The sequence below is a fragment of the Tympanuchus pallidicinctus genome, unplaced genomic scaffold (assembly GCF_026119805.1).
Source record: "Tympanuchus pallidicinctus isolate F22 unplaced genomic scaffold, pur_lepc_1.0 scaffold3, whole genome shotgun sequence".
In the NCBI taxonomy this organism is placed as follows: domain Eukaryota; kingdom Metazoa; phylum Chordata; class Aves; order Galliformes; family Phasianidae; genus Tympanuchus; species Tympanuchus pallidicinctus.
Genome location: NW_026294747.1, coordinates 52,326,079 through 52,350,496, shown reverse-complemented (window position 1 = coordinate 52,350,496; position 24,418 = coordinate 52,326,079). Strand labels below are relative to the sequence as shown.

Here is a 24,418-nt window from a genome sequence, read left to right as displayed (position 1 = left end):
GCACATGTTGACTGGTATGTTGAGCACACAGTTAATTTGTTGGTCCATGAAAGTCTAATTATTTGTACAAAATGAAGCACATTAACAGGAGCTTTTCAAATGCTCTGGGCTAGTGTGGATAGGAAGTACCCACTTCCTATCTTGGGGTACTTGGGGTAGAAAGCACATTCCTTGAAAATAAAGATTTTTCTGGATGTGGGGATTCTGCATCCAATTTTTATTTTTTACCTTTTTGGAAAGCTGAAATTTACAGACTGTGCAACCCTATATAGCTTTTGAAGGATATTTTCAAAAATGACCAGTGAATCTATTCACATAGCATGAGATTCTTTGACATACAGATAACAGATGCCATTCTCTAACTATTTAAGGCTATCCATAAATTGAGCTACTATTTTAAAAAGAAGAAAAAAAAACCTGTTATCTTAAAATTTTGTACCACAAAGATCTTTACATGTGGAATAGTAGAATGGCTTAGGTTGAAAGAGGCCTTAAAGTTCATCTAGTTCCAAGCCCCTCCCATGGACAAGGGTCCCAACCACTAGATTGGTCTGTCTCAGGCCCCATCCAACCTTAATATCCCCTCTTATTGTTTAAAGCCATTTATTTCCAGTTGTCCTATCACTATTAGACTATGTTAAAAAAGTTAGACTCCCTCCCATTCATAAGATCTTATCTGCTGAATAGTCCACCCTTCCATATCTTTCCAACTTAGAGAATGTGACGTGGGACATATATGTTATTTAGGATTTTTAGGCTAAAATCTCTATACATTAATGCCTTCTGCATCCAATGATTTGAGTCAACTTTTGGAACATTTCACTGTTTGCAGATTCAATGATATTCGTTTCACAAACTCCAGCTCCCTTCTTGAATACCACTATGGACTGTGCTCAGCATTTGCCAATGAGGTGACACTGAAGCTAAATATTTGGGATGTGAAATATGGGACGAAAGAATCTGTGGAATCACTGCTAGAAAATTGGAATGTAAGTTTAAAATAATTGTTTTTCATAATCACACTGTAACAATCATTCACTCTCTTTGATTCAAAATTGAGTTCTTCCTCATCAGTGAAAAGAGAGAGGCACTTCCCTTTCCTCTTTCACTCCTCAGGAAACCACAGATAGCAATGTGGTCACCCCTTAGCCTCTTTTTTAATCTAGACAACCCAAATACCCAAATGTACTCAGCCTCTTCTCATAGAATATGCTTTTCAGCCCATTTGCCAGCTTTGTTGGCTTTTCTGGATGCTGAATAACAAGTATCTTATTATCCTTTCAAAATGTGAAGTTTCTGAAGAGTTTCTCTGAAACTTTTCATGCTGGAAAATCCCTACTTAAATTAGTGGAAATTTCATCAGAACTCTAGTAGAAGGCAACAAGAAGTTATACAAAATGTCCCTCTCTTTTTTTTTTTTTTTTTTTTTTAAAGTTTTTTCTTTACAATACTAACATTACCCATAAATGAGGTGGGAATACAGCATTAATCTGTGCTGAGTTTCTTGATGTAGTTGATTTCATAAATACTTATTACTACGTTTTTTCTGTGGTTGTGGTTCATGAAGTAAGGTGCACCTTAGAGTACCTAAGAGCCTGAGGACCAACCCACTCATTCCCTAAGTAAATATTCAAACCATAAGTCTCTTTCTCTACTCCCATTTCTTCTCTTTTCATCCCCAGTTTGTGTCATATTGAATCTTTTTGAAATAGTAGTTCTGACTCATACGTGACTGTGACTCAGTCAATGGCATTCCAGAGTTTATATTTCCCATTAAGCTACTCTCTGCGTGAGCAGAAAACGAACAGGTCAAATTCAGGCTAAAGAGTTTAGATGAGTTGCTGGATAGGCTTTGTTTAATTTACATTCGACTCCGAGGTTGCAGCCTCATTGAAAAAAATGTGTCCCAACCTGTATTTGCTAACGTTAAGTTTTATGTGGGTTAGTTTTACCTGTGCCAATTCTTTTTCATTTTGGGTAGAATTTCGTTGAAGAAAAGAGACTTAACACACAGCTGGAAACTGCTGCTGACATCTGTGAAGACTTGAAAAACAAAAACTTAAGCAACCTTGACTTAGGTAAGTTCCTGTACATAAACTCATAATGAAAACCTCTGTTTTGAACTGATATGCTGTCTCTAGTTTTAATCCCCACTTAGGTTTTTCGGTTAAGTACTAATTCTATTGAATAAATCTCTCTGTTTCCAAATGTGTAACATTACTTTCTTTTTGATATCCTAGCTGGAGATCCTCAAGAAATTAGCAAACTTTTTAAGACAGTGGAGTCAAAGATTTCTATGTGCAAAGACTATATTTCCAATGTAAACACTACACTACAGAAAGTCCTGTCTTCCTGGAGTAGTTACACAGAAAACCTCTGCTTACTAAAGACATGGCTGGAAGAAAAACAAAATGAGTATCCAGTAGAGGTATGTAGTTGGATTTGTTTTACTCACGATGGACAGAGACTCCTGGAGGGAAAACATTTTACATGACAGTGGTTGTACTTGCTTTTCTGTTCCTCATTTTGGAAATCAACTTGTGGCAGGGCTCTGCTTGAAATTATTTCAATGCTTCTCTCTAGGTCCCTGTGGAAGTGCTGGCAAACTGGAATTCAGTGCATGGTTCATTAAATGAAGCTGGAAACTATCTCATTGAAGTCAGCAAAGAGCAAGTTGGGTCGAATATTGCCAAAGAGCTGAAAAAACTGAATAGGAAATGGGCTAAATTCATCAAGAAGACACGCTTTGTAAGATAACCGTTTCAGAATTCCCTTTTGACAAGCAGCCTGCAAAATCATCTTTTCTAAACTTATCAGCTTGTTAGTAAGAGCTTAATAAATTTTTCAGTCAGCTGAGTATTTCCAGTTTTAAAACAAGAGGAACAGAGAATACACAGAGGTATCCCATTCGTAAGTCTTTGCAACACACTTAAATGCTCTTTGTAACAATCTAGATAATACCAATTTTTAAAATCAAAATTTTAGAACCACTTTAAAGGGGATAACTGATTGCAGGTTAAAGCTTTTCGTTTAGTTATAGAGATAGAGGTATTTCATTTATTAAGAGCTTGTGAACCTTTGCTAAATTGTGTAATCCCTTCTTCATCTAGAAAAAGGTAATTATAGCTGCATGGATATTTCTAGGTTATTCAACTTTATACCAGCTCACTTGACAGGTTTTTAGGTGGCAGTAAATTCCTATACAATCTGCTTGATGTTATGCATATCACTTTTTCTAGAATGATTTCACAGTAGCAGCATTATCACTCCATCTGGGACTGTTAAAGCTCTTAATTTTCTAAGTTGAGCCTTTCAATGACATTTATTAAAATACTCTGATGTTAAATGATGGCAAAGAAATACAGTATTTCTGTGGGAGATGAGCTTAATGAGAATGTTGGTAAGAGGCATATTTGCAAGAGTGAGGAAATCTGGAGTTGCATGTAAAAGCCATTATTAACATTTCAAGAGATGTTTTTAGGAAGTAATTCAGGAAGCAGAAATAGACAGTCTTGTAAGTGCTTAAGGACAGAAGGGATTATTTTTCTGGTATTGCAGTGGACATTATGTAAACATGTGTAGGTCAACATAGTGCATGGGCAAATGCTTGAAATGTGGCCTGACTATCAGTACCATTCAACCATTGCCACCATTTGGCCAACACCAGCTATCGTTCCCTTTGACAATTCCCTGGCATAACTTGGGAAACGCTGTATCACAGGAGTTCTTCTCCACTGTAATGTGGCTGTGGCTGCTTTCTTATAGGGAAGGGGAAATCCATATGGGCACAGGTTGTGTTGCCCTGCCTGCTCCCAGGTTTGAAAAATCAAGCCTTGGGTAATTTATTTACCAGTGTTTATTTGTCCTTCATTGCTTGTTGAGTGCAAAAGCAGGAAAGTAAATTTGATAACTGTATGTTACAGGGGAGTAGTGGATAGATCCCTGTGGACTGATGATGAGTGTGAATGTCTTACCCTACTCTTTGTTCATAGCTTGGTGAAGAGAACACAGATGCTGCTGAAAAGGCCAGGGAGCTTCCAGGAGGCATGGAGAAAATTGAAGAGCTTCTTGGAGGTGTAGAGAGCTGGGCCACAGAGACTGAATGCCTGCTCAGTGAGATTGGTCACAAGACACCTGTGGAACCTCAGATAGAGGAATATTTGCAGGTGAAAATGGGAATACATTCATACATACATACAGCTTAAAATACTTGTTCATCAGATTTTCATCTTTCAGAGTGGATTTATGACTTGGGTAAAAAGCACCTTCATCAATGGAGAAAAAATGCAGATTTTATGCTGTCACACGAGGTGGTAGAAAGTCAACCAATGGTAGTAGTTTGGTATTATTTCCCAGAATCTGTCCTAGATGAGCTAGCTACAAATGAGTCTTCTGGTATACGCATGTTCAGGTGATAATTGACAAGGAAGTGCTGTTGTTGCTACTGATTGGTAGCTTGCTCTCTAGTGATATTAATTAGTCATGTGCAGCACAGCATTTGCAGCAGATTAAAATTTTGGAAGGTGCTGAGATTTGAATTTACAGTGGTTTCTATCATGCATCCTTGCTTGGGACAGTTTGGCTGTATTCAATGCATTCCTGTCAAAAACTGGAATACCTGAGGTATCTGCAACAGCATCTTGGGTAATCTGCGTATCTCAGTTTACAGCTGTTGTTCTAAATATCCACAGTGAGCACTGCTGAATTTTTTTGTTACTTCCATTTCTGTCTGTTGCATCCACTGTTGCTCAGCCAGAGATTACTGTTCCTCCCTAGCAAAGGGTAGGCTGGAAATACATATGTCCAACTCTGCAGCTTCGCTTAAGCAAATAAGCTTGTCTTATTTAAATAAGCAAATAAGCAATGTCTTATTTTCTTTCTTGTCCTGCCAGTGAAGATGAGACTGAACAAAGACACTGGGCTTTGCACTAGAGAAGCAGAAGCACTGTCATTTATTCCTTTTTCCCTATTTCTGCAACACAGAATTGTGTATAGTCTAGTGGAAGGAAGGTGGCCACAGGTTCATTGAATTTCTTCTGTCCATGTGCTAAGATTAAATACAGATGTTCTTCAGTAATTAAATCCATGTACAGTAACTGCTGTAGTTTACTTTGAGTTTGTGCCTTCTTGTTAGTTTATGGAATTAGGAAGTGTGAGGCTATGAAATGAATATATTCATCTTTTTGGGCATATATTTATAAACTAATCCTCATTTTGCAGTACAGCACCAGTTTGTTAAAAATGATGAATTAAGTAAAGACAGCCTGACAGCTTCCAAAAATATGAATGATATTGTGCCTTTATATCTATGAAGAGATCTGGTCACTAATTGCCCTCAGCACAATAGGTCAGGGACCCCCTAAAGCACTGATTATCATTAAAAGAATGCTAATTGACAACTTCAAAAAGGAAAATGTGTTGAATATTCATAGATCAAAACAATTATAATATGGATATTTCGTGATAAATATTTTAATATGGCACACTACTTTTTGCATGCAAAATACCCAACTGCTTCCTGCCTTTTGGCACTCATTACTACAAGAAAGTCTGAGTCTTGATTATGTGCTTACTTTTGGATGACTTCACGATCAGGTTATGCATATCCAAATGTGTGGTTTGTGCTTTTGGAAGGCTGTTCAGATGAGAGACTGTGTTTAAAAAACTACTTCTGATTGAGTCTGAGGCAAAGTACTGATGATATCACATTTTCTTGAAAGAATGTGTCAGCAAACAGAATCCCCTGTGGATGGCAGCAGACTCTCTCTACACAGAGACTTTGTAGCAAAATACACTGGCTAGTATTGGAATATATGATTTTTGCTCTTGAGCAAATATTGGCCATGCATGATTAATGCTGGCTTTTTCATTCAGTTTCTCTAAACAAAAAGGCGTAAATACTGTGAAGACTTCTAATGCTTTTCATTCAACCAGAGCTTGGCTGCAAGGGGAATTTCGTGCCAAGAGCAAGTTATGGCAGTAGAAGAGATATTGCAATCTCTGATGAAGAATGCTTCAAGTGAGGTGTCCCAACAACATTGTCACACCGCTGGGTTGCCAGCACGAATTAAAGAAGCCAGAGACAGAATAGAGGTACTCCTTTTTTATTGTTATTATGCTTTATACCCACAATTTTTAGCATTATGTGATTAGGAAGATTCCTTTTCATTCATGTAAAACAAAAAAAGGTTATACTGTTGGAATCTATGTCCTGGACTCTTGCCAGGGACAGAAATTAGAACATTTCTAAGATCAGTATCTCAACTTGAAAAACTTGAGTGATGTTATGAAGCAATCACATTACATAATTAATGCAACTTGCACATGTTCTGAAAGGTCTCTTTCTTTCAAGGCTGTCATGAGTGACATGAACAACATCCTGCCCAAATCTGAGAAGAAACCCTCACAAAAGGAAGCTTTATTTAATTTTGAAGAATCTCAGAAGGATATTGAGGTTTCCATTTCAAAAGCTGTGGAACTTGTTAGTCAAAAATTAAGTCATGAAGTGCATATTTCAAGATATGAGGTAGGTTCGTTTTCTGAGCCAGCTGAGTGGATTATTTCTTAGTGTCATTTAATGTCTAAAAAGCTGAATTTTGGGGGTAGTCTTTAATCTTTTTTTTTTTCCTGCTGACTATAAACTAAATTTTTAGTTTAGTTTTGTTAGTATATATTGACAGGCAGACAATTTGAATGAGGAAATACGAATCTGAATACCAGTTTTTTTACTGCCCTGTCTTAAATTATTCCATCATTCTCAGATCCCTGTCCTGAGCTATCACAATTTTTTTCCTGATTAATAATTAAGATTTCCACCTTGAAACATATGCCTGAATTCTTGGACAAGTTATTAAGGTATGATTATACATGCAGAATCTCCACTTCTTTTTCCAGTGGCTAAATGGTATAGAAAGTGTCAGATGTCAAAATTCAGATCTGTGAAAGGGGTCCTTAGTGAGGTATGAAACATGGAAACACACCCAATATCTGTGTTGCCTCATGTTGCACAGTGAGTTCTGGGCTGCCCTATGCTGGCAGCTGCACAGAGCTCACGGGGTCCCCTTGCATCAGTGCAGACCTTTCACATGCTTTCTGGGAGACATGGGACATGGCTGTGTGTGTTCTCTGGTAATGAACAGAGTTGAGGAACTTTAGTCTTTTTTTCTCTTTGGTACCACATTTTCCCCTAGAATGGGTATTAAAGGAACAATATTTGCTTTTGTCTATAAAACATATTTTGACAGCGTCTGCAGCTTTTCTGCAAATATGCAAGAGTGGATAATGCCCTTGTTTTCAGTCATGCAAGGGCCATCCCAGCCCGTACTTGCCATGTATGTGTATTTTATATGTATCCTTTATAGGCTACTGATGACATTTTATTAGGTTGATAAGCTACATTCAGTTCTGTTTATCTTTTGTAATGCTGCTTTGTTTTGCAGGAAGCTTTTAATGCTCTGGACAATAAAGTTCTTGACAATTTTTTTAAAGCAGTTGAACAACTGAAAAATATTTCATCTGATCAGGAAAAGCTGGTAGTAGAAGAAAAGAGTGAAGATATTCGTAAAAGATGGGAGGTGAGATAATACTGGAAGGAGACTCCACTGTCTGTTGTCATTATGCTTGGCATCTTGGAAACCATTTTTTTTGTCACATTGTTTTCTGAGACTTTAATTTGCTTTGTAATGCTGTCTCTCCATCTCACAGAGATAACGTGTTCTGAATTTTGCAGGCCGTTCATAATGAAATTATATCCTGCATCCAGCTCCTATTAGAAAGGGAAAAAAAGAAATTTAACACAACTTTAAAAAAAATCAATAAGCAATTAGGGAAAGAAAAGAAACTCCTGAATATGAATAAAACCAAAGGGCTCATCAAGGAACATGAGGTACGTGACCCTTTCCTTTTCTGCTCAGTTATTTCTCTTTCTGAATGCATTGTCCTTCCTGCTCCTGCTTCCTTTAGTGGATGTAGTAGCTTGTGTTTGTGAAATAGAGCCCTTGTGTTATGTAAACAGAGAACAGAGGCCTCCAAAATTATGTCAAATTATTTCATTGACTTTCTGACTGCAGACAATAGCCTCTTTATTTGCCTCCTTTTTGCATAGATGCTATCTTTTTCTTTTCTTTTATTCTTTCTTTTTTTTTTTTAGGACAGTCTTGAGGCATAAAACAGATTTATTTGTGCGAAGTGTGAAAATAAGAAGTGATTTTGTGTTTGTGATTTGTTACAATTGTTTTGTTGAATAAGATTGATGCTTCTTCAACTGAGAGTATTTTCTCACAGTGCAGTAGACCCACTTTGTGGAGCATATAAATTAATCAGAGTTAGATGTAAGGCTTTAATTTTTCATTTGCTGGGGCATCGTGAATCTTGCGTACTCCGTAGGCGATGGCTGTTACGCTTCATTGCTGCTAGCATTTTTGTTCATCCTCTTTGATATGCTTTGATGTGGCCAGTTTACCACTTAGAAAGGTAATAAAATGCTCTCTGTTGAAATTCTGGCCTTTGCTGAAGTAAGCACAGTTTTTGTGTTTGCTTTTAATGAGTTTATTCTAACCCAATAGTAAATACCCAACTGAAAAGAGAAAGAAACATTCTTAGGTGCATTCCTTCTGCTCATATTTTTGTTAGATTTTAATGTATCTTAATTTCAGCATCAAAAGTAAAGTCATTGATTGGGGGTATTTAAAATACGTTTTCCAATTCTTTTTTTTTTTCTGTAGTCAGTATTTGAAATGTCTGTGTGCAGATGACTTGGGATCAAAAGTAGCGAAAGTTGTAGTTACAGAAGTAATTTCAAAATCAAGTGTGAGTACAGACTTGGAAATGCAGCTGGGGAACACATTCTCAGAAATTCCAGTTTCTTTCCTGGCTTTATTTGAGAAAAATATCAAGGCAGATAAATGTTTCTCTCATGGTTTGACAGCTTATACTTTAAATCCATTCATCTGAGAAGACAATGGAAACAGAAAAATGTATAAGAATAATTAGAGTTGCCTATCCTTATGATTTAATAGGAGATTAATGTATTATTTTCCATTGTTTAGGCCTTTTTTTCACATGAAGGCAGCCTGAAAGAACTTAGCAAGTCACTAGAGGATCTTAAAATATTGGGAAAACTAGCAGAAGAAACTGTCCCAGACCTACAAACATTTGCTGCAGACTCTGAACAAAAGCTAGAAAAGCTTCACCAAACCGTGGCAGATACTTACACAGCCTTGCTGTCTCATGCTGGAAGAAGACAGCCATCCAAAAAAGAGTGGGTGACTGAATGCATGATGTGTTGTGGCCTTGTAAAAATCAGACATGTGGGCAGATGTTGTGATATGGTGAATGTACTCCCAAGTACATTATTAAGGGCAACTTCACTTTTTAAACATTTAATACTGAATTTCATAGTCTAGCAGCATTTGATTACCTTTCCACACAGCTGCACTGTTAGGTTTTAATCATGAGCCTGGATTTCTTTTTTCACCTCTTTATTTCGTATTTTGTTCTTAAGCTGAAATTTCTTTTAAACCATAGGAGCTCCATTGTTGCTTCTGAGAATGGAGAAAAGCCCAGTTCTACCCAACAAATTGATTTCCTTTCAGTACAGGAGGTAAGAAGTCAATACTTACTGTTAAGAGACAGTGCTCAGTCTAGTGGAGATCACTGACAAAAAGAAAAACTGACTGCTTCTGTTGCTATTCTTACTGTGGCAGATTTCAGGACTCTTGTGGCAGAACAAAAGCCCGTTTTACTTGGGAACCCAGGAAGAGTACATGTTCAAAAGTAACATACAGGGAACAGCCCTAAGCATCCTGAAAATATGTGAACCTTCAATCTTGTGTTATATTTTGCTAAAGCTTGCTTTTCAGCTGGAAGAGCCATATGTGAAGCTGTGTTGAAGCGTAAATCCCACACAGTGGCCCAGTAATTTGAACAAATTTCTAAGGACACAGAGAGGAAAATTAGTGAAGAGTTGGAGGCATTTTCTTTAGAAAAATAGGGGGAAAAACAGAATCCATGTAATTTCTTAGAAAAAAAAATTCAGAGAGAAGACATTACTGTTTATGATGTGGACATCACAGAAGATGTCTCATTTAGGATAAGCATTCATGGCAGTGAGGCTGTAGATAGCTCATCAGACAGCATCCAGACTGTTGGAAGGGTTCCATTGCATTTACATTAAGTTGGCAGATGCAGAGGAAGTGTCTGTTATCAAGGAAGGTCTCTTGGAAAACTATTTATATTGTTCCTGATAACAACGATAAATTCTGCTCCATCGTGGATATTTGAAGTATGAAGTGTGTAACAGGTGTCAGCAGACATTAAACTCAGGAGAGCATATCCTGGAATCAAGAGCAAGAGATGTGCACAGTGATCTGGTATAAGCAGCCTAAAAAAAAGGTGCAGAAGGCAGTGCCTTTTGGTTTCTGCAGCAAAAATTCACACAAATGGTGATTGCCAGGGTTATGTTGGGGCTGTTGCACATGCAGAGGGCCAGCATTAGTGTGGAAAGAATGTATGATCTGGCTGCAAGTCTTCTAAAATCTACTTTTTTGGCTCATTGTTGAGATGAAGCACACCTTGTGTTCATGAATGGTATCTCTCATCTCCTTTGGCACACATGAAGCATTGCTTCTTTCAGGAGATTACAGACATCTGCTGATCCTCTCTCTGTTTTGGCAGTGTGATGCAGAAGTCATTGTTATCTTTTTTGTTTTTGACTTAGACATCAAGACCCTCTGAAAATACGGCTTTGGAAACAGATATGAAGCATCACAATGGAGAAAGCTGTGAGAAGATGTTTGAGGAAGGCAGTGATTCGCCCACACCAGCTTTATTAGAGAGGTAATATTTATAAGTTAAAATGCATGTATATTAAGAGATGATACAGTGCTAGATATTCATAAGTTAATACACTTAATGAAACATTGGATGCACTTTTAATATGAAGAATTCTGTTCTTGCTCTACTTGTGCTTACTTAACATTTCCTTGCATTGAATAAGGAAGTGCTGTAGTATCTAAGTGACACAAATATCAGCATATTATAGGAAGAACACTTAAAGCTATTGCAATTTTTCTTCTGCTCTTTCCTTGGAACAGAGAAATCTGCATCCACCTTACCAGTAACACCAAATACAACAACATTAAGGAAGTGACAAGTTTTTAAAATACTTCACATTGTTATGTTTATAAAACTGAATTCAAAGAACGCCAGAAGGCATGTGCACATGAAAATTATCCATGCAAACAATGTCCCAGCCACTGTACATATTGTTCATTTATGCCCATTCATTTGCAACCTAGGTAAAAATGTGCATTTGCAACAAACTGTTTATTTTATATGGCAGTCTTGGTTGACAGCATCCAACTTCTGCTGTGTTCCATTAAGCTAGAAGTAATACTCACACTGAAAGTGATTGTATCTTTCTTTAGCTATAACACACAAAGAAGGAACCTGGAGGAACTTTTACAAGTAAGCAGAGATAAAGTAGCATCTGGCTTTACTGATGAAATAAAAGGCACTTCATGCCTTCAAAATAAATTGCTTGAATTACAGGTAAGACAGACTTCATCTTTTAAAAACATACTTGATGCCATACATGTAGAGCCCTTACCTTCTATGCATTATAGGTGCTGTCAAGGGATACAGAGCATCCTTACAAGCAGGTTTATTGAAAACAGAGAGAAATTGAGGGTTTAACGTTTAGCACAGCCAAATTCCTATTTAGCAGTGGAGTTTTGCCAGTATTGCTAAAAGAAGAAATTGGTGGCTATCAGTTTGTAATTTGCAAGATCTAATGGAAAGAACAACTGCAAAAAACAGATAGCTAGATAGATAGCAGGAATGGTAAGTGATGGACCATGGCCAGGCTGGAGGAGTCTTCAAAGGTAAACCATCAAATATCAGTGGTGGATGTGAAGAATGAAACTCTTCCAGGACTTAGAACTTCAGTATGTTTGTGAGAAACTTAAGGTGGTGTTACAAGGCACATTATTGGTGTTAGAGATTTTATTATTGTAATTTTTCAGCTCTTCCATTGGAATGAACACAGAAGCTGCCTAGTGTGTTAGAACTTGGTTCAGTTCGAAGTTTGAATTTTGTTCTTTCAAAAACAGTTAAAATGAGATATTTTCTATTCATTCTTGTTCAAAAACGATTGAACCAGACTTATCAAACATTTCTAAACCGTAGTGCAGGCATGTATCTGACACAGAAAATTTCATTCTAAAAAGCTGACAGAGATTCACATGCATCTGAAAATTGAGTTTTTGAAAAAAAAAACCAAACCCTTAAAGATGATGTTTTCAGCTTTTTCCATAGGAGCTCTTGTGACTGTCATTTATTGAACTGGCCACTCTGTTGCACAGAATATTAAATCAATTAACCCTGCATATCTTTTAGATGGTAGAGAATGATATCAATTCTGGTTGGGCACAATTGGGAAACATCTCATCTAGCTTAGAAAACCTTGTGGATGAAGTGAAGCAAGCTGCTATTTCTGAGACAAGAGGCAAACTAGAAGGAGAATGGAAAGAACTTCAGGATATTATAAGTACCAGGTATAAAATAATGTTTCATGATATTAGCAAAGGAATTGTTCATTGTAAGTAAAATGGGTGTTTCAAAGTGAATAGCTGTGTGTTATAGGAAGTGTTTGTGTATTGAACAGTGTTAACTGCCTTTTGTTTTAACTGCATTAGACATATCTTTTTCTTAGTTATGCATGGCAGATAGCGTGAATCTCTTCAGGAAGCTCAGAGTGTAACAGTTCTGCAGTATCCTTGACCTCATTTTTATTTCTTGCTACCTTCAGTTAAATGAGCTGTGGTTCACTCTGCTTCTCATATTTATCAATGGAAAAACTTGTTTGACCTCAGGAAGAAACAGAATTGGATCAGTCATGCAGTCAATCACAATATCTCTGTCGCTTTTTATGCTGTAAAACGTCAGGTGTCTTGTCCTGCTACTTTCCCAATTTGTGTTTTTTTTACCTTTCTTATAGAACTAATTCTTTAAGGACTGCCTTGGAAATTGTTTTACCAATAGAAAATGAGTCCATTCTTCTATGTGAGTTAGATCAACGGCTGAACAAAAAGGGAATCCAGCAGTTTAATCTGGTGAACAGTGATCTTGCTTACAGAGAACTAAAGGTAAGGGAAAAGGCTGATATTCAGAGACAGCATCCCAACCAGGACAATTCTTAATATCTCTAGGAACTAGAGGACTGCGTAGGGTTCCTCACTTAGGACTTTTGCACCATTCACAATACTTCCCAAAACTTTTGATCTGATTTGTGTCTGAACACATTTTAATTCATTTACTTCAAATGCTATTGCTCCTGGAGAGCCAGACAGGCACCCTTAACGGACTCTGCTGTAAAAGGCATAGCATTAAATGAATATTTAATGTTTGGTCAGGACTTCCCTTTGCTACAGTTTTACACTATCCCCATTTGGCTGTATGTCACTTTGTGGAGTGATGTAAGTAATGTGGTGTTAATTAATGAGCTAAAGTAAGCTGCCTCAATCACATCTGCTGAGGGATCTGAGTGTGCTGCAGGGTTGGGCTTTTTAGCTGCTTTCAGTATCTTGTTCCTAGACTCTGCTCTGTCTTCTGGGTGAGCTGGATGTTGTTTTGTTCCTGATATGTTGTTCCTTCTGAACACATAGGCTGCTACGCAGTACTGAAAGTTTGCATTTGTCTGCCCTTGGCTCTCAAGCTGAGTAGAGTTTCAGTCTCTCAGGCTCTGGGGCAGAGTTCATGTGCACGCTTTGTCTGAGATGACTCCTGGTTGGAAGGATCCTGCATTTTTTCCTAGCTTTGTGCTTTTGGGGTTTCACAACACTGCTGTACTGCTGTTCATCTGAGGGCTGCATAATCCTTTAACTAGGTAATGAGCAGGCTTCACAAGGAGATTTTAGATGTATGTGAATCTCCTCTGAAAACAGAAAAAGCAAGCATAAAAGGTGGCAGCAATAGCAGTCATCTGTGTGCTCGCCTGTACTCCGAAGTCCCAGCACTCTCATCAGCTTTCTGTCTTAGTCATCTGGTTGCTGGCAAGGTGATTGGGCTTTTCTCATAATGCTGAACAAATTCTGTCTGTGGAATACCATTTTATTTGATTTTTCTCTTTTAACCCATCCTTCACCAAGATCCAGAGTAACAACTTTTCTTTCTTAACCACTTTATTTAGCATATCTACTGTATTGCTGTGACAAAGTCTTTCTGCATTAATGACTTCAGATTGCTTTATACAGACTTAGGTTTATATTTCTAACATGATGTCATCTCTTAGCAAACGGTGAACTGAACATATAGGCACAGTGATACAGATTTATCAAATCAGTCAAATTTGATATTATTTCCGTAGCTAGATCTTCCACAGTAATAAATTGTAATGGAAATTCCAAACACCAAAATCCAAAAGCTGTTCTCCTTCACACTTTTAACAATATTTATACATATGTTATATTTGGATCAGTAGAATTTGTTTTTCATTGGTTCAGCTTGAATACAGGATACAGACTTTCTTTCGCTGACTAACACTGTTGATGTCTTTCTCTACTGCAGGAGCTACAGAGATCCATATTAAATCAGATTGAAGTGTGCAAACAATTGGAACACCTAGATAGTTCAGCAAGAGATGAATTTAATCCAATAGATCTGCAAGCTGCAAGTAAAATTATGTTTTATTATCAAAACCAGCTTGAGAAAATGAGCCGAAAAATGCAAATCCGAGAGACAGTTCTTAAAGATCTGGAAGCTTTTATGGCCTCGTTGAGGAAAATTAAGTCTTCTGTCAAACATCTCATAGATCCCTTAGGCCAACCTGAAACACAAGGAAAAACATGGAGAGAGGCTGCACAAGAACTTTCTCATATGGCAAAAGAGGCTCAGTGTTTGGATGAACGCTTGAAAACAGTTGATATCTGCTTGGAAGATGCTGAGTCTGGGAGAAATACTAGCTGTGAAAAGCTTGTTCAAACTTTATCTGAAGAGCTAAATGTGACTGGTGATCACTCAAGTGAACAGATGCTTATGGAGGGAAATGATTTATACAAGGTTTTTTCCACCAGAAATGAGGAGCTCCTTAAAAACATTCAGGATCTACGTGATAGAATTAACAAAATAGGTTTGAAGGATCCAACAGTTCCAGCTATTCAACAGAGGTGAATTGTTTTTTGAAGCTCTTGTAATTAAGTAATTTCAGTGGACTCAGAGGTTCTATGGACTCTTTGCAGTAGAACACTGAAATCTGACTGTGTCTGAAAGCCTCTTCATAGCACTGAAAGATTGTGAATTGTGGTTTATTCTCTGATTTAGAATCTAAAAAAAGGAAGCTTTTTCCATTTATTTTGTTTTAAACACCATATATGTGCTTCTTTGAAGTACTATTGATGAAGAGGAAATAGGAGGAGGCTGATTGTTACAATTGTAGTTTTCAATAACATAAACAGGGAGATAGCTCTTCTCTCTGAGCACCAGCATGTTATCTAAACCTCTGAGTAAGTGTGTTATTTTACCATGCCTTGAGTAAGTCACTCACGTTTCCTGCATCTCAGATGGTGTTTCAGAGGAGATCTCTGCAGCCTTCCAAATGATGAGTAAACAGTTCACTACAGTCTTAGTGTGGGGAAATAGGGAGGGGAGTTTATGGTTGTGAAATCCCACACTATGCCATAACTTCCTTTCTTAGACCTTATTTAAAGGCAGCCGGAGTGCACTTCACATTTTCATACAAAATAATTGACTGTGTTCATACAAAACTCACTGGCCCTAAAAAATTTGGGGTTGCTTTCTCAAACGGCTCCTAGATCAGTATAACTCCTCTGGCAGACTGTCGAATTTCATGATCTGAAAATGAAATCACACTTTTTATGATGTCATTTAATATAGTAACTGTGCTCAGCTCAGGATGAAATTCTGGAGGGCTTTGGTAATTACATTTATAGAAAAAAAATCAAGACTTGCTTTCATATAAGCCTGTATTTCATTATTTTTTTTTTCCTAATAAAGGATAAAGTCATTAGTGGAATTGGAAAAGGAATTAGATTGTTCTGCTGTTGAAATGAAATCTATGCGAGAAATTGCTAATAAGCTCCTGCAGATGAAAGAGGAAAAAGCAGAAGAATCAAATGAGCAATGTAGAGTTACAGAGAGATCGTGGGAGGATACAAAACTCTTGCTTGCTGAATGGTAAGAAAAAAAGTTGTGTTTTAAATAGTGTTTTACAAGTGAGAAGTTTGCTTATGAAATGCATCAGCAAAAAAGTCTTAAAAACATGCTTCAAAGTAAGTGAAATTCTGATGCAGTAGGAAATGTTACTACTACAATGCTGTAGAATGTCGTAATGCCAAGAATGATACATATAAATTTGCAGCCAAAGCTCATTAATATTATTTCTTTTTAAGGAATCACAATCCTGTCGTGTAAGCATTATGTAGTGATATGTTGAACTTCATAGGTATCAAAAAGAAAAGTCTGCCTGTTGGTGTCTTTTATGTTTGCTGTGGTTTTCATGCCAGTGCATTCAAAAAGAAGTCAGTCTGAACCAAATCAAAGAGAACACCTGTCTTAGAGCCAGAAAAAAACTAAGGAACTAAGGAAATTTGTTTGATAAGCAGAGGAGAGTCTGGACTCCCTATACATACTATGTAGGAGAAAGAAGCAGGTAGGAGGCTTAGGCTGCTCCTTTTATGCATAGTCAGTAAATAGTTGATCTCTTTTTTTCAATAGCCAGGAGCAGTGTGCGAGGGCTCTGGAGCTCCTGAAGCAGTATCAAAGCTGCAAAAGCAGTCTAACCAGCATCATCCATAAACAGGAGATTGTGCTTTCACAGCAAAATTCGTACATGGGGAAGGACAATTTGAACAGACTGATAGCAAAGGTGAGTGAAAGGAACTTCATGAAAAGTCACTTAAATTAAATAAACTTTCCTGGGAGTGTGGGAGCATTCCATTGTATAGGGTTGCATACCTGGACTTCAGGGTAAGTGTTAAGTCCTTGCTTTCACTTTGGCTTCCAAAGTACTTTTAAGGACTATACTGTGATTTAAATTGATGACCGGCTTTACTTAGTAAATCATGTTCTTGTTAAAGGGGATTTTGATCTAAAATGGAAAAAACGGTTTTGATCCAACACCAAAACAAGGTGAAATCTTGTTCTGCCAAAAAAAAAACCAACAAAACCCACGTCTCGAAAGCAGCAAGACTTATTTCACCCATACTCTTCAGAACATTTTTATATTTTCTATCAAGTTAAAAACCTTCTGGTAGGTAGTTTGCAAATGTACAGAAGTAACAAAATCTATTCACTGCTGAAGAGATGGTTTAAAGCATTGTAAACGCCTCAAGCAAAAATAATATCTAAGGTAACTCCTTGTGGGCTGCTTGTTTATCTGCTGTTGTTGTAACGTATAACCAAGAATGAGGATCTGCATCCTCTCCCTGCTCAGGTCATAGACAGGGCTGCAGGGTTTGTCTGCACTGCACAGTGCTATATGGAGATTTTCAGCTAACCCTGAGAAAGAAGCTGAAGAACAGGAGCTGTAAGGCTGTGTCAGCGTGACACAACTGCTGAAGGACTGGACCATGACAGATTTATTCTGCTTCCAAGACTGGTACTTGTGTACCTTGCTGTAATCATTATCAACTTGTGCAGAGCCTGCTTGGGGTTGCCAACATGAAACTGCACTGGGATTCAGACTTCTGGGAACCAGACCAGTTTTGGCTGGCCTGACAATTCAGTATTTTATTGAGCTGTGTTTTCAACATTAATCTCTGATGTCATACTGATTTTGCTGACCAAACTGTGTTGTGGTTCAGATAAAAGCTTGACTTCTAGCTACATTATTTTTGTGTAAATGAATGCAAGTACTGGATATAGGCATCCATAGCTAATGGATTGTGGAACAGCAAGCAGCATTTCCATTGTGACCTTTTTGGTGAACAGGTTTCACCTTTCCTGGCTGGGTTACATGACAAGCTGTTTAGATGCCATTTTTGGCTTTGTGGTGGGAGACCAACCATAGTTCAGGAACATTTGCTCTCAGCCAGTGCCTGGGATGGTTAAATTTAAGAAGGAGCACAAACATTTTCTTCCCTCATGGTGGGTGCTCGTGTGCATCATCTGCCCTTCAGCTCGAGCAGGATCTTTTCTGATTTCACCAGCAAGACCTCTGGCACCTCATGTTGCTTGAGCTTCCACTGCAGAGGAGCTTGCTTGCATGCCCCGGCCCCTAATCTTCTGGAGCCCCTTTGCTTAGATTACAGCTCGTACTCCTCTGCCTGTTTTGCAGCTGCCACTCTCAGAATGCAAGTTTGCAAGAGCTGCTGCATAGTACTGACATGTCCTTGAGTATTCATCGCTTATTTGTAATTAAGTATAACGGTAACAGTGGAGATCATCTGCCTTGCTGAGAGTTGTGCTGCTCTGCCATCCCTCCCCTTGTCTCTGGTTGGCAGGCTCTGTCTGATGAGATGCTTCTCATTTCTGCGAATTACAGTTTGCAGTAGCCTAACGCTAGAGGTCAGTGTTTCTTTTCCAATAGGTTTCCGTGTTGTTTGTAAACACTGACGCTACAGTCAAGCACAAAGAAGCTGTCTCGTGTTCAAGTAGAAAATAGAAAAAATGAACGATTTTATTTCTGGCAGTGGCATATTTGACCATTCTGAAGTGGAATCTAAGCTTTTATAAAAATAGTTCAGAACCTGGGGATCCCAGTGCCAGGTTATGAGGATGTAAGATAATTATTACATTGTACTTGCTTATTTTTGTAACGGAGATGCTGTATTTGGATATACAGTCTGCTTGGATCTTGTGACTGTTACTTTTAAATCAAGCTGTGTTTTTAGATCTCACGGTAAGAAGTATACTATCCATAGTTCTCACTCAGCTATTCTGCCAGCAGTGACAGAATGAAGAGGAAAATGTTCTTATCAGCGTGGCAGGGATGCAGTGGCAGAGAATACATTGCTAGTCTCATTATATTCTGTAAAATAGGTTATTTCATGTAATGCTGTTATTTCTCTAGCCTGAAAGTAACAGCACATCACTTAAAATGTTTTGCTGAATAAACTGTTTTAAGCAAACATGCTTGCAAATATGCTCTTGGTCTCTTTCACAGATTGAAGAGGCAAAAGAGGAATTTAATGATCGCGCTGAAGATGTAGACAAAATAAATCAGATCTGCAAAAACCTTCAATTCCAGCTCAATAAAATGAGAAGCTTTGAGGAGCCTCCGTTTGAGAATGAGGCTAACATCATTGTGGACAGATGGCTGGATGTATGTAAAAAGTAAATTATCGGGGTGGTCTTATCCGCTGTGCATTACAGTAATTGATTCTGACTCATGTGTAATATTTGGAATAAATTAAGTGCAATATGGCAAAGATTCTTAAGAGGGAAATCCAGAGCAAAGTTTACAGAGTGTCCATTGGTGTAATGATTTTGATAGTTTATATCATGGCAATCTTAACAGCAAATGGTTGTGGGAAGTGCAGAAAGGCAATATTTGTGCTTTCAGCACGAATCTGTAAGCTTCTGTAACAACTTCAGTGCATTTAGACTTTGGAGTCAGTCGGGAGAATTACAAAGCTGGTGCTGTTGGGGAGAAATGTTTGCCATAGTCGGTCTAAGCAGTGCATCAATACTGAGATTAGATGGCATTTACTGAGAGTAGATAAACATTAATGAGCAAGGCTCCTTCCTAAACCTGCCTTAAAACTGGCAAGCTGGCGTTTTGATTGGTGTGTTTAGCGACATGTGTAGCAGGGATTTAAATATCTTCTCCATGACTGGTTTGCTGTGAAGACACATGAGATTTTTTTCCCTTGCTGCACATATTGTTTATGTAGGTGCTCAGATTATTTTGCTCAGATTTTATTACGCTGCCTTTTTTTTTGGATTATAACTCAATGTTTTGTGTATCTGTGTGTGTTTTTCGTGTATAAATCTCCTGGTAGATCAATGAAAAAACTGAAAACTATTGTGATAATTTGGGAAGAGCTCAGGCTTTGTGGGACAAACTTCTTGGTTTATCTGGCACAATTGATGCATGGGCAAATGCAGAACTTAAGAACACGGAAGGCCGCTGTCTGACCGATGAGGACCTTACACAACTGAAGGTAATTTGAATGAAATTCTTTGAATTCATGTTGTAGTGATGTGGACTTCTGACTATAAAAATGCAGATCTCAAAGAGGTATGAGCTCTGCAAAAGCAGTGGAAGTCCTGATACTTGCAGTTTTATCTCCCTGTACACTTTCATCGAAGACAGTGCATAATATATAGGAGATGCAGGTCTTGGAAACTAATATATATGTGTAGATGTCTGTATAAGCTTAGTGGATATGTTAAATCATTAGAATTAATGCAGCACTATAAATGCTTTATTACACTACAGAAGTCCCCTCATCCCTTTGTACTGTGTGAACATAACAGTGAAGTCTGGAATTTTATGGACTAAGTACAATGGTGCACAAACTTCCTTGTACCTAGAGAAGAGAGAAAAGAGTGTGTGTGGTTACTAAGAATCTCCATGGGCAGGCATCCATCAGTAGAGCCTGGACAAGGCCTGCTCTTGCCCCTTTAACACAGGTTCCAGCATTACCTCTAGGAATAGGGGTGCAGTTGGATTTAGAAACACATGTACCAGCTCTCTGTCATTAAAGAGCCTCATATATGGGGGATGAGTATTTTGACTTCTGTCCTTACAGTCATAATTGACCAACTGTGCTGCTCTTTTGTAGCTACAGCCATTCTCTACTATATAGGAGTAATTTCCTGCTTGAGTGGGCTTGAAACATAACTAAGTCCCATATTTGCTAGTTTGAAAATATGCAGGCAGCTGATTCTCAGTGTTTATATGCTACAAATGCCCTGTTTTTTTATTGTGCTTACTGCAGAACTGTTGCTATCATTCTTAGTGCTGCTCATTTGTTTTAACTTGCAGAGCAATAAAAAGCCAAGGTGTTCTTGTTATGTGCATCTTCCCAGTGAAACAGTAGTATGCTTGCTGTGCACAGGTGGATGTTCTGTTATTGTTTTTCCACCGTGTTGTTGGAGTTAACCTGGGGCAGTTCAGGTCCCTGAGGGCTACACTAAAAATACACCATCTGGCAACTGCATCTTAAAAGCTATTTTGTTACCTGGAAACTGTTGAAGCCCACAGTGATGTGACCGTGCCTCCGATGTGCCTTCCTGCTGGTGCACAGGAAGGGCTGGCTGTACTGGAGGTGGCTGAGGTTCCTCCACTGCTCCTGCACAAGATAATTCTCAAAAGAAAAGGGGGGAAAGGGGAGGGGGGAGAGAAACTCTTTCCCATGAACTGCTGTACGAGTGGAATAGCAGGAGAGAAAGGCAAATTCCGTGCATTTGTAGTTTTGTAAATTCTAAAGTTTCCAAAAGGAGCCAGGTTTGTTTATTTATTTATATATATGTATGTATATACATTTTGAAACATATTAATTGGAATTAGAAGCCCAATGCTGCAATGTTACACAGGATTGAAACCCAGGGTCCTTTGTGACCACTCAGCAGAGCACAGGTGTATGTGCTTTCCTGAAACCTATCCAAAAGTACTGAGTAACGAATTTTTTGACTATTTAAAAATAGTTTCAGTATGTGTAATGTCAGAGAAGTCCTTTCCCCTGTAGGCATGATGGAAGTGGAAGTGCTTCTAAGGGCTGCAGGGACTGGATGGGTCTTGCAGATTCCTTGTGTAGAGATTGCAATAGAAAATTTTGTCTTGAGGGAATTTGGGATCTTGGAATCAGGGGCAGTGTGACTACTTTTGACATGTAATGTTTCATAATTTGAAGCTGATACTTTACTTCCACATTATTGGATGGTTTCAGAATCCATTCTAACAAGTAGAGATCTTTTTATATACATGGAGATTTATAATAAAAAAGCGTATGCAGGATATGTTTTATTTTATCTCATCCCTACCAAAATGCATAATCAGGGGATCAATTCTTGACTTAAGTCTATGAGAAGATTTCAAGATGTATTACCCTTTTGGTAAGCATTAAGAAAAGCATTAAGAAATGCTTAGAACAAACATATGAAACAAACTCACAAAAATTATTTTCTCACAACTCTGCTTGGTTAATATAGAAGTAAAATAGTTAAGATTGTTAAATTTATGCTAGATTTGCACTGACAGCTACTTTTGCCTGAGAAACCCGGAATATCTCTGACCCCAGAACCAAAAAGTGTCAACCTAAATTTCTAAAGTGAAAATCTTTGAGTAAGCAGCTGTTGGACCAGTGGAGCTGTATATGCCAAAACAAGGAATCAGAAAATGAGAAATATATTTTACTAACAGAAACATGAAAACTAAATTGGAGTGAAAGAGAGTTATAGAAGTGTTTTTTCCACCATTAGGCATGCTTATGTGTCCAGGAGCAGAAACTCCAGAAATTTGACAACACAGTGGCTGAGATAGAAGAACTTCTAAATAGCAATGAACCTCCACTGGAGCTCCAGGTAGGAAAATGTTTTACAGCTGGTGTGCTGGTATTCATGATTACAAGACCTGCTTCTAGCATCACTTTTGCCGCAGTGATTTCTCGGTTTGACTTGCCCAAAGAAAACTGTGGATGTTTTGTTGACTGTTAGCACTAACACTTCATTTGTTGTCTCAAGCTGTCAGAACCAAACCTGCCATTGTAAACACAAAAGCTTCTGTCATGTGCCTTTTGTGGGCTCAGACCTGATCCAACTGTTCTGCAGTCCTGCCTAAAAATGCCAGCATGTCGTTTTTTCCTGTTGACAAAGAGCATGGCACAGAGGGACTTTGTTATCCCTCTGTGGATCCCATCAACACAGCATGTTGCTGGTCTATTTTAAACTGTACCTTTATGTGTGTGTGTAGGTTTTTACTAAGGGTGTTTGTTATGTTATTTTTTCCTTTGGGATTTCACAAGGAAACATTTGTCCTTTTGTGTTAACATCATGCATCAAAGAATAAGTCCTTCTCCCCTGTTTGGGACCAAGATTCCCTAGGCTTCTGTTCCCTGTCAGATGTGTGTTGAGCTTGACTTAGTTTGGCTATTTGTGCATTTATCCTCAACAGACAGTGAAGTCAGAGGAGTTTCATTGAGTAAAGTGATCAGAAATGCTTAGGACTGGAGTAGCAACTGCCTGCAGTATATTCCTCAAGAGCACCAGACGTGCTCGGCCCCCTGGGACGGGGGCTATGATGTAGCTGTGATTCCATTCAGTTGGTGTCTCATGCCAATCTGCAGAAGCTTTAAGGGAAGGGTTGTTCCCCTTAGTTGTTAGCCTTGGGCCAGACTTCCCCACCTCTGCTCTCCTTGCCTGTTTTTAGAGTCAGCGTGGGAAATCCCCACTGGGATTTCTGCAGGAAGACGAGTTGCACAAGGGATCTGGGGTTCTCTTTACCCTGGCAGCTGAAAGGCGTGTAAGGCTTTTATTCAGCTGAGGGTCAACGCTGGAGTACACCAACAAATAAATTTGGTGGCAAATCAGTACATGCATCACTAATGAAGATAAACAGAGATCATTCCTCCTTATTGTATTATTGTTCCATTTGTGGGGTGGGAGGGAACAAACTGTGGTTAAAGTGTCTGGACTGCAGCTCATGTAATTGCTTTCTATGTCTATTGTGCAGTTCTGCAGCATGATAGGAAATCAATCTACTCTAACTTCTGACATTTTTTTTTTTATTTCTGATGTGAAGGTTATCAGATCATCTATTGTGCAAAAAATGGAGTTAATAAAAGGCCTTTTGACAACGAAGCGGCGTACCAGTGAACTCAGTGTGAATACAGCAGAGCTAAAAGGAGATCTTGATCTGGCCAAGACACAGATTGGAATGACTGAATCGCTTTTAAAAGCTTTATCTCCTTCTGACACCTTAGAGATCTTTACTAAATTGGAGGTAGTGTGCCACCAATTAATCTTTTACACATCTTTTACAATTTTGTTAATTGTTTCTGTGTACCTATGGTAAGTTGGTAAAGTAACTCAAGAGAAGAACTTCACTGGAATACTTCCTAAAGATGATGGAAACATGACATAAAAACCCATTTTCACTGGACGTTATCAGATGTAGTTAGTTAACCCTTGCAGCTACTGAAAATGGTTAGTGGTAAAAATTCCAGCAGTGTATTGCCAAGGTATGTTGAAGCAGACGTGGCAGTACTGGGTTGTGTCTTCACAGGTATTGGAATAAGGAAATTAATTATTTAGTTCTTTATTCCAATAATTAATCTCCTGGTTATCCTGAAGTCATCTTTCTGTGTGCAGGGACTTTATAGGCAGCCTAAAACGTTTAGGAATGGAATAGTGCATATGGCAGCTAAGGCATTATTGGTTCTAGCTATTATGTGCTCTGGAACATACTGTCTTATGATGCCTCTCACATGTCTGTGTGATGAAAAATACACACAGCAGT

The 24,418-nt window shown here is 38.2% G+C and overlaps 2 protein-coding genes across 9 annotated transcripts in view; one reads left to right on the top strand and one right to left on the bottom strand.

Annotated features, from left to right (window-relative positions):
• The window catches only part of SYNE2 (spectrin repeat containing nuclear envelope protein 2), a 172,416-nt gene that overhangs the window by 36,847 nt on the left and 111,151 nt on the right, over window positions 1-24,418 (top strand). For all 8 annotated transcript variants that reach the window (XR_008209492.1, XR_008209489.1, XR_008209488.1 and 5 more), the window contains exons 14-35: window positions 833-989; window positions 1,982-2,078; window positions 2,241-2,428; window positions 2,584-2,748; window positions 3,993-4,166; window positions 5,935-6,093; window positions 6,353-6,526; window positions 7,440-7,574; window positions 7,730-7,885; window positions 9,048-9,259; window positions 9,526-9,601; window positions 10,718-10,836; window positions 11,427-11,550; window positions 12,397-12,554; window positions 12,998-13,145; window positions 14,566-15,164; window positions 16,012-16,191; window positions 16,732-16,882; window positions 19,121-19,279; window positions 19,959-20,120; window positions 22,384-22,485; window positions 23,702-23,902. Coding sequence is in view for 1 of the 8 variants with exons in the window: in XM_052695581.1 (XP_052551541.1) it covers window positions 833-989; window positions 1,982-2,078; window positions 2,241-2,428; window positions 2,584-2,748; window positions 3,993-4,166; window positions 5,935-6,093; window positions 6,353-6,526; window positions 7,440-7,574; window positions 7,730-7,885; window positions 9,048-9,259; window positions 9,526-9,601; window positions 10,718-10,836; window positions 11,427-11,550; window positions 12,397-12,554; window positions 12,998-13,145; window positions 14,566-15,164; window positions 16,012-16,191; window positions 16,732-16,882; window positions 19,121-19,279; window positions 19,959-20,120; window positions 22,384-22,485; window positions 23,702-23,902 (3,796 nt within the window). In the remaining 7 variants the exon portion in view is untranslated. The remainder of the gene's footprint in view (window positions 1-832; window positions 990-1,981; window positions 2,079-2,240; window positions 2,429-2,583; window positions 2,749-3,992; window positions 4,167-5,934; window positions 6,094-6,352; window positions 6,527-7,439; window positions 7,575-7,729; window positions 7,886-9,047; window positions 9,260-9,525; window positions 9,602-10,717; window positions 10,837-11,426; window positions 11,551-12,396; window positions 12,555-12,997; window positions 13,146-14,565; window positions 15,165-16,011; window positions 16,192-16,731; window positions 16,883-19,120; window positions 19,280-19,958; window positions 20,121-22,383; window positions 22,486-23,701; window positions 23,903-24,418) is intronic.
• The window catches only part of ESR2 (estrogen receptor 2), a 169,049-nt gene continuing 157,010 nt past the window's right edge, over window positions 12,380-24,418 (bottom strand). Inside the window, exon 10 of the mRNA XM_052695590.1 lies at window positions 12,380-12,389. The gene's annotated coding sequence lies outside the window, so the exon portion shown is untranslated. The remainder of the gene's footprint in view (window positions 12,390-24,418) is intronic.